At 47.0% G+C, this 9,580-nt stretch overlaps 1 protein-coding gene across 3 annotated transcripts in view; it reads right to left on the bottom strand.

The window, feature by feature from the left end:
- Positions 1–129: 129 nt before the first annotated feature.
- LOC105918368 (centromere protein U) overlaps positions 130–9,580 on the bottom strand; it is a 33,263-nt gene continuing 23,812 nt past the window's right edge. Inside the window, exons 1-13 of one of the 3 annotated variants that reach the window (XM_021311068.2) lie at positions 9,105–9,182; positions 7,649–7,697; positions 7,473–7,539; positions 6,470–6,671; positions 5,672–5,750; positions 4,554–4,634; positions 4,405–4,456; positions 4,187–4,313; positions 4,005–4,083; positions 2,441–2,488; positions 2,282–2,343; positions 795–951; positions 130–336 (exon numbers count right to left, since the gene is read on the bottom strand). In XM_021311068.2, coding sequence (XP_021166743.2) covers positions 226–336; positions 795–951; positions 2,282–2,343; positions 2,441–2,488; positions 4,005–4,083; positions 4,187–4,313; positions 4,405–4,456; positions 4,554–4,634; positions 5,672–5,750; positions 6,470–6,671; positions 7,473–7,539; positions 7,649–7,697; positions 9,105–9,109 — 1,119 coding nt within the window. In that variant the 5' untranslated portion in view covers positions 9,110–9,182 and the 3' untranslated portion in view covers positions 130–225. Of the gene's footprint in view, positions 337–794; positions 952–2,281; positions 2,344–2,440; positions 2,489–4,004; positions 4,084–4,186; positions 4,314–4,404; positions 4,457–4,553; positions 4,635–5,656; positions 5,751–6,469; positions 6,672–7,472; positions 7,540–7,648; positions 7,698–9,104; positions 9,183–9,580 lie in introns of those variants that run through there. The other 2 variants (XM_036127031.1, XM_012853439.3) reach the window with 2 other exon arrangements.

Below are 9,580 nucleotides of genomic sequence, written 5' to 3'. Positions count from 1 at the left end.
AGAGCGACCCCGGAACCGGCTTTACTTTTATCTGGATTTCTCCTGAATTAAGACAAAAAAAAAAAAAAAAAAACACCAGTCTATAATTAGACCTCTCTGTTCTTATGATAAAACAAAACCACAGAAACATATCGTGAGAATTATTTATTAAATTCTTTATCTCATAGATACAGAGATTTTACATCGTAGTTGTAAAATGCTGTATACACATAAAGGACCGGCTGGTTATTTTGGAGCGCTCTTCTTGGACCGGCCGGTGACCCTTAGGGGAGGATTGCTGGGTCTCTGAGGCAGCTTTGCTTCCAGCAACAGAGCCGCTAGACTGGATGCTCCATACTGCGCACAGGAAAAGAGTTAGTTATTAGTTATGGCTCAGCTACGAACAGGCATGATGAGACTGGTAGATAAAAACATCTTTCCTTGTGGTGAGCTGGACACACACAAACCAGCGCATGCCGCGTTTACTGGCAACCCAGCTAAAGATGTGCAAAGGTCCTAAAAGTTATGGCTGTTTTATTACCGAAGCGTGACCCAAAAACCCAGAAAGTTTTGAAAGTATACAAAGAAAATGATTCAGAGGGGGAGGGTGGAAAAATGAAACAGGGGGTGGAGAACCAACTAGGCCTCAGTTTCTTATGTCTTTGACCATTATTATATTTTCTAAACCTTTCAGAGTGAGACTGTCTAACTGCCCTGAAAGCTGGGTTTTTTTTAAGGGGTGTTCACACATCTTCAGCGGGGCTGCCACAAAAACGCTCTCAGAAAACATCGTTAACGGCCTGCTGCGTTTGTACCGTCTCTTTGGTAGCGGGCTGCTTGCGTCGCTGCCGCAGGTGACGTGCGGTGAGCTCTCGGATGTCGTGGAGTAAAGCCTGGCCTCTTCTTAGGTCAGCCAGTCTCTGCTGGAGCTCAGCCTTCTCCTTCTGCAGCAGCATCACCTGCCTCTCCGCTCTGCAGAACCAAGCACACGTAAACCTCCTTATTATACCTGAGAACCTTCTAGAGATCGGTCGTTTTCGTTTTTTTCTAGTCTTGCCACAGATTGTGAAGTGGATTTGGGTCTGGACCTTTGACTGAATCTAAGGTTTGCTGGTCCTGAATGTCAGTCTCCAGTCTTTTGGAGCCTCCAACAGGTTTTCTTCCAGGATGTCTTTAGCTTCATCCGTCTTCCTCCTTTATCTCTGGCCAGGTGCGATGGTCCTGCTAAATAATAGCATGCCCACAGCATGATGCTGCCACCACCGTGTTCCAAGCCAAGGATGGCGTCAGAGTGTTACGCAGTGTTACTTTTAAACACTGGCCTTTCTATACAGGTTACAAATGTCTATTTTGCTCTTGTCGGACAGGAGCACCCTGATCCCACTGTGTCCCTTTTATGAATCGTGACAAATTGCATACAAGGCTTCCTTAAAAACAAAAAAATTAAATAAGAAAGAGCTTGTAATTTTAGTACTCCTCATGAAGGCTCTGTTGGTGGAGTGAAAAGCATATTTATCATGTCCACAGATTCTCCCACCTATTTGAAGCTCCCCCAGAGTTCCCATGAGCCTCTTGGCTGCTCTTCAGATGAGCGCCATTCCCCTCCTGGCCCGCCCGTCTAGCTGCTCCGCCAGGTTTTGGCCCCCGACGGCGCTCAAACTTCAGAGTTGTTCTGATCTAAAGGCGCTCTAAACGTCTACACGACCTCACATGTCCTGTTCCAGCTTCTTCCCTCCAGACGGAGGTTCTTTGTCCCTAAACGTAGAACCAGACGTTGTAAAAACAGCTTTGATCCCGCTGCGGTTACTGAAGCGTTCTCATAGCATTTTTAAAAGATGTTAATGGACCTTTAGGGATTTTATTGGACTATCGCATTTCTTTTAAGCAAACGTCAGTCACAGCTCAGTATGTTGACGTGGTGAGTTTTTATCTGTCCTTTTATTTATTTTTATAGGCCAGCTTTTTTTGAATTTTAAGCCGGGCCCTCTTCTGCGTCCTGCTACATTTGGGCTCGTGGAGCCTCTAGCACTCTGAGCACGCCTTGATGTTGATGCAAATGGTTTTGGGGATGTTGTTTCTTTTTTTGTTTTTTGTTTTTTGCATAGTGCACATGGGTATGCCTGCGTCTTTGCAAAACAAATCTACCTACGGGTATACATAAAGTAACCTTAAACTCATAATGACGGTTGTTCTCTAACCTCTGAGAGTGCGTATTTTTTTTCACGCACCAAGACAAGCCCAGATTACGATATGTTGATGTTTGAGTTGTTCAGCGATGCTCTGCATGCGACTTCCCTCTCACCTCATCAGCTCCTGTTTGCTGTTCAGCAGCCGCAGCCTCTTGGCTTCAATCAAAGAGCCCACCTACCAAAACACAAAGCACAGAGGAGACACAGGACCGTAGCCAGCATCTATACCACAGCTTACTGCCACCTGAGCTGGACAAGCTCAGTTCTGTTACCTTGGTGTTGTCTCTTTTTACGGACCTCAGATCCTTAAAAGACGAGATCTGCAGAAGGACAGAAAGAAAGGTTTTAAAACCCCATCTTGTGTTCACATTTCCAGATTTATTGGGCAGATTTTGACACGTTTCAGAAGCTAACTCAGGCCACAGTCAATTCTGTGCGATAGGTGGAGTCTCGGCTGCAGTAATGCGGGCGCTGCTCTGGTCTGCTGTGGTAAATAAAGAGCTAGACACAGATCTCCATGTACCCGTCGGCGGACATTCTGTCCCTGACCAAGACCGTCACATATAAAGCAGAACTGAATGAACCGGATCAGAGGCACGGCCGTCTGAAATGGGTTTCCATTGATGAGCGATTCAGGCTGAGTGGCGCAGGTCTGCGCGGACCGGCTGGGAGTCCACAGATCGAGCAGCAGACGTTTATAGCCGACGCAGACGTGGGTGCAGTACTCTCCAGAAACACAGGGGGCAGTACTCAACGGAACCGGTGGAAACCAGTCAAGAGTAGAAACAGGCGACTTCGCACAACCAAAATGGCCACGCTTGCTTTGGTAGACAACAGTATGTGCAGACTAGGGCTGGGTATCATCTAGGATGAGCCGATTCGATACGATTCTCGATACACACCTCACGATACGATACGATTCTCGATACATAGCTCAGCTTGATTTGATTCCAATATCGATATTTATTACTTTGAATTAATGCTCAGTGATTCAATCACCAAAATCAGCCAAATATTATGTTTATGTTCTATTTATTGATCACTGACATATTAACAGGAAAATAAAGTGCATTTGCCTCAATGCATTTAACGTGTCACAGAAACCAAAAATGTGCCCAAACATCTGATTTTAGGGACAAAGGAGCTTCTAAAATCCTGTCGGCCGTTCCACAAATTCGTCTCACTTGCTCTCCTTCGCTGTGAACTGTAATGGTTGCGCTGTAATAACACCCCCTAGAGGTTGTGAGGTATATCGATATTGAAAGCCAGAATATCGATATTAAATCGTTTTTAAAAATATCGATATTAATCTTTATATCGATTTTTATGCACAGCCCTAGTGCAGACATCCAGATGTTGGACCTCTGCAACTCCCTGCCCATTTAAAGGGATCAGTCCGAGTTGTCAGAACATCTGGTGAGGATGACAACTAGCAGCACTGCTTTGAAGGTTGTTCTGGCATGGCGCACCAGGAGACCCCGGAACAGGCCTGTGACCCAGTCCTGAACAAGCAGCAGAAGATCCACAGATGGAGAAGACATGACTTGCTGACTTGCACCCTCACGGGGCTTCTGAGGGCGTTTGTGTGTCCAGAGACGGAGAAAAAGCCGAGCCAGAGAGCAAGGCTCGTGGTTTCCCACTGAAACTCCTTCTGTCCAGGACATGGCAGAGAAACGGATCCTCTGGAGACATCCTGACCAGCTGCTCGGACCGCGTCATGCTGGACGCGGAGGAGCAGTGGCTCTACTGGAAGGTGGGCGCAGACGTCTAGTTTAGAAACCCTGCGGGACAAAGTGTAGGAGTTACACCACGGCGGACCGCGGCGCCGGGCCTCACCTTCTCCAGGAGCCGAGCTCTGACGCTGTCGGAGAAAAAGTCAATGGCCCCTCGGACCGCCGCCGACTCCACCGTCTCTCTGGAAAGGAGAACACGACACCAAAGAACGCAAAGGTTACGGCATGCGGCCCGACCCTCAGGAGCAAAGTGGAGCCACACCCGCTCAGCCGGGGCCTCTTTACCTGTACTGCTGACAGAAATCCAGCACGGCGTCCAGCACCACCTCCAACTGGGTCACTGCCCGGCCGGCACGCCTGCCTTCCTTACGCCCGCCATCGCCGGCTCTTTTAGGAGCTGCAGCCGACTTGCCTTCAGGTGAAACATCCAGATTTACACTTCGGTGAAAACTCTTCCAACATCGCAGCCATTTTGTACCGGAACGTCTTGCTCACACCCTGACCTTTGGGCTTTCTTCCCAGAAGCTGCCTCCGTGTCCTCTTTGGACTTGGGCCCTGAAGAGAAGAAGGCAGAGTGGTGAGCAGCAGGAAGTGGGAGCTGCGGCGCTGCCCGGGTGTTCAGGCTGACAGCAGTGCTGCTTTCAGTGCCTACCCAGATGCTGCCTTCAGGGCTTTGGTCATCGGAGGAAAGGAGCGCTCTGCTGTTCTTCCGAGCTTCAACCGGGTCAGACTCCTGGAAGAAAAGTTCTGTCAGCATTGTGATTCCAACACATTTCTCAGGAGAACCCCCCCCCCCCCCCCTTTCCCCCAGACTCAGACTTCCAGAGCTCTCAGACGATTCTTTTAAGAACCAGAGCCAAACCCTTGTGAGACTGTAGAGATGATATTTCTGAAGCAGGCGGACCTTACGGTTGGAACCTGTAGGATCCTGGTGAAGGTTCTCAGTCATCCAAGTCATGGTCATTCCAAAAAATTCAACAGAAACAGTACCTTAAACCTTAAACAGAGGAGGAGGCCTTAGGTTCCAACTCTCAAAAACGTACAATACAGCAATACAGGAAACAAGTCCAGTTGCTTTGTTTTTTACCTTTTTTTGGAATAACAACACAGCTATAGGATTAATTCAGGCCAATCATCACCTTAATTTTCACCCTTATTCGGTGATCAAAACATTGTTCCTTTAAACCAGGCCAATAACAACCCTAACGAGTCCTCGTTACAGAGGAGTGGACCAGTTTTGGTCCAATCTGCTGTCTTAATGGCTTTAACGACCCCATTACTAAGGGGTGGTCCTGTTTCTGTTGAATTTGCATGTTATCTAAGCCATTACAAGGCCTTTGTTTGCCAATTGTATAAAGTTTGTTACTCCACATTACTCCAGACTTTTTGAATTGAGAAAGCTTCCTGGAGAACAAGAGAAACGTCTTCAAACTACGGAAAACAAGTCCAGTTGCTTTGTTTTTTTACTTTTTTGGAACCTGTAGGATCCAGAGACTGGTTGGATCGACAACTGAGCGAACATGCAAGGCAGTAAGGATGGCTAGATCGGTGGACGGGTGCAACCCTTCGAAGAACGGGGCCTGAGACAAGGTCCACGAATAGATTTTCCTCCACCATCATTCCTAATCACCCTCCAGCCTTTTCCAGACGCCGCTGGAACCCTGCAACACGTGCAGCCTCCGGTGACCTCTAAGTAAAGTTGCTTTCCTGCCCCTGTTTTGATTACAGTCTCACAAGTGATACAGAGATCGTCACCTCAGACTCCATCACCTCCTCATCAGCTGATTCTCTCGCTCCCTCGTCCTCCTCCTGCTGCCGCCTCTGAGCCGCTCCAGAGGAAAGAGAAACCCTGACACATAAAAAAAAAAAAAACATGAACATCGTAACAAGTTCAACATATTCGACACTCGTTTCAGAAAGACTCTCGCTCTGGGTCAGCAGGCGACGGCGTCGTGGAGAAAACTGCTGACTGGACACATGTCCGGGAGACAGGGACGGCTGCAGCCTTGACAGGATTTGAAAGTAAAAAATCCACTGAGGAATCTACTGTCCTCTGTTTCCAGACAGTGATGATTCAGGGTGCCCAGTCCTCTGCTGGTTCTGGTCCACTGGGTTTTCTGGTGAGCGCTGGCTCTTCTAGTTCAAAGGTCAGTACTGGTAGCCCTTCGTGTGACACAGCACCGATGATATTTCAAAAATATTGGTGACCTCTGTTCTAGAGCCTTCCTCTGCAGACAAGCTGTGTGGAGATGCTGATTTTATTTTCCAGAAGGACTCAGTATCTTTGGCCCACACTGCCAAAGGTACCAGAAGCTGGTCCAGTGACCCTGGTGTTCCTGTTTGGCCAGGAAAATGGTCTGACCCCCGTAGTGAATCTATGGAGATCTGACAAGAGGAAGATGAGAGACACCAGACCAGCTCTCAAAGCAACCTGGGCCTCCTGAACACCTCAGCAGAACCACAGCCGGTCGCCTTCCATGCCTTTTCCTGCCTGATCATTGGGCGATAAGCAACACACCTGAATGACTGTTGCAACAATGTGGTAAGCAGAAGAAACACTGAATTTACCTTCTCCCTTTCCCTCCAGTCTCGGTCCTGCTCTTCCTCCTCTGCTCCTCCTCACCTCCTCCTCCTGCCGGCTTCCTCTTCGCGGCAGCGCCCTGGTTTTTGCCGCCACGACTCTCCTCCCTTTCTTTTGGATTCCGGCGCAACTGTCCCTCTGCCTGGACGTCCTCGTGGTCCTCCAAGGCGGTGCTGTGAAGAGGGTTACCTGGGGGACATACTTACAAGTCAGAGCTGCTGGGCAGGCTGACATCAGGTACAGACAGGTTCATCTAACGCAGGGGTGTCCAAGGTGTGGCCACTCCTGAGGTAGCTCTGGGTAACATGAGCCACTCTAACTAGAAGCTTTGTCAAAAAGGAAAGTTTTAAGCCTAGTCTTAAAAGTAGACAGGGTGTCTGCCTCATGGACCAAAACTGGGAGTTGGTTCCACAGGAGAGGAGCCTGATAGCTAAAGGATCTGCCTCCTATTCTACTTTTAGAGACTCTAGGAACCACCAGCAGACCTGCAGTCTGAGAGCGAAGTGCTCTGTTAGGAACATACGGAGTAATCAGAGCTCTTATATATGATTGAGTCTGATTTTGTGCGGCCCGTCGACTGAATTTCAAAACAAGATTTGGCTTTTTGCAGATGGAAACGTTTTATTTTTAATTAGTTTAAATTTATAATAAGCAAGTTAAAATCTTACAGTCGAATGTTCGGTACACCACAAAACATTGTAATAAGCACACTTCTTACATTTGCTTTCAATTTCATAGTAAATGGTGAAACTTTTACTCAAATGCAGACTTTGGTGCGTTATCTGATTGGAACTAATTTAATACATTGAATACAGTTTAATATCTTTTCTTAAAATGATCATATTTTGTCGAGCAGGGTTAGTCGTTTTGGTTATGTTATTTCTTTTTATTCATTGTTTAGGCCCTCTAGTGCTCGAGAAACGAAACTACCCCACAGATGATTGTAATGCAGGCCGTTGATTGGCTGCGGTGAGATGGACCGACACTCACTGTCATTCTGCTGCAGTCCTTTGAAGAAGCTCTCTGAGTCCAATGAAGACAGATTGGGAGAAGAAGTCTGACCAAGACACGAACACATGTTTTACTTTCAACAAGGGTTGTCCAGTTGAGGACGTATGGATTCTCCAGCACAGAGCTGATCCCACAGCATTTGGAGGCAAACTCACCTGGGTCCGCTTCGCTGGAGCCGGCGGCCCGTTGGTCCCTTTGCGCTTTCTGATGCCACAGGGACAAGAGCACAGAGAGGGGCCTTTATTTCACCGTGGGCTTCACCAACTCACCCTGACATCGTTTTGCTTTGCACTGGCTAAAGGAAGCGGCGACAAAGTGCTTCACATGGGCGCAGAAAACAAAAGCGAGGACGTGAAGCCAGAAACGAGGCGATTTCCAGACGCGGCAACACATCGACCAGAGATCGGGATCGGCTCTGCCCGGGGATCAGATTTCTTTTTCATCAAAAGCAGGTAAACTAAAAATGTCCATCCTTTTCACTTTGTTAGAGATTATGAGATTACAGAGACCGGACGGCAATATCGGTTACCTTGGAGATTACAGATAAACGGGCTGTCGTACGTCTGGAAAGCTGCCCGTCGCGTTATTGTGTATGAGAACCCAGTACTGAAGCTGAAAACATCCCTCTGCCTTATGGTAAAATATAGTTTTGGTTGCAAGAGTTGTTTTATTTCTACAGAAATCTACAGTAGAAACACCACATTATTCAGAAAAAGAACCTGGGGTGACCACAGCAGGTCAACTATATAACAACTTCATAACAACCATCAACTGAAAGGGATCCACTTTTTTTAAAAGCTTAGTAAAAACCAGATGAAAACAGGAAATCGGGACCCCGTTCGCCAGATTAGGGAAGTTTTAACAACAAGCGAGGATTTTAAAACTCAATTAAATCCTAAAAACATTTAGGGGGGAAAAAAACGGGTGTGATGCCTTGAAATGTATTGAAGAGCGGTTGCCATCGTCACACCACTGTGCTATATTATACATTGGAGTGCTGAGTTTGCCGAAAAACTGAAGTCACTGGCCGCCATCTTGCTACTCCCTACTCTCTCAGAATCCCATAGGATTTGGTTGCAACAAGCAGTTTTCTGGCTGTGTGAAAACGTTTCACTGGTCAGTCAGTGGATGTACTAACACTATCAACTACTAGGAAATTAGGTGCTATATTTTACATGTTATTCATATATATATATAAATAAATAAATGCAAAATATTTCAGCACATGACTTTCTCAGTACTTGATAGTTTTAGAACATAACATAAAAGTATATGGCATTTGCCATTTTAAAAGTCTCAAGCCCCCCCTGAACATGAGAAAACCCTCGTTATTCGATGCTGTAGCACACATATTCCCAAGAATAGGGAGTACCAATATGGCGGCTGGTGGCTTCAAAGCAACTTGTTCTAACAGCGGGATGTTAGCACTCCAGTGTATAATATAGCTCAGTGCGTCTCACCCACAGGAGGGGAAGGAAAGCAGCCTGTTATGGAGCCCAGCTTCAACGACCTGTTAAATATGAAGGACAGCAGCGCGAGCAGCGACACAAGTCAACTTCGCCATGAAAGCAAACGGAACCCCGCAGGTCAGACATGTAGCCCCCGCTTTACCTCATACTGTTCCAGGTTTTGTTGTTAGCTCAGCTGGACCTGAACAGCTTCCCGCGGAACAGCTCAAGTTTTGGGCCGAACCACTCCACACGCCGAAGGGGTGACGAGGATTTTAAAGAGGGGTGGCAGCTGAAGGCAACCGTCTCAATGAAACGCAGATTTCACATATTTACTACTCCAAGCGTAAAGGACGCTGTAAGACCAGGAATCATTTTGGAAACTCGTTTTTAATACATGTGAATCCATCGATCGAAACATGGATGTGGAATGGTCTGGTCCTACGGAAAGCGGGAGGTCAAGCGCCGTTTCGCCATACTTTAACCAGTGCGTGTTTGTGTTTTGTGGTAGCTGAGGTTTTTTTTTTATCCACATAATTTACTTTTAATGGCTTTTATCTTAAAATATAGCTCCGACACAACTGAAAGAAAAAAAAATCACTGGAAAAAACTTAATCACCCACCGGCCACTTTATTAGG

Source organism: Fundulus heteroclitus, chromosome 23, assembly GCF_011125445.2.
Source record: "Fundulus heteroclitus isolate FHET01 chromosome 23, MU-UCD_Fhet_4.1, whole genome shotgun sequence".
Classification (NCBI taxonomy): Eukaryota; Metazoa; Chordata; class Actinopteri; order Cyprinodontiformes; family Fundulidae; genus Fundulus; species Fundulus heteroclitus.
The sequence above is the reverse complement of the archived record's forward strand: the minus strand, read 5'-3'. Positions and strand labels throughout refer to the sequence as shown.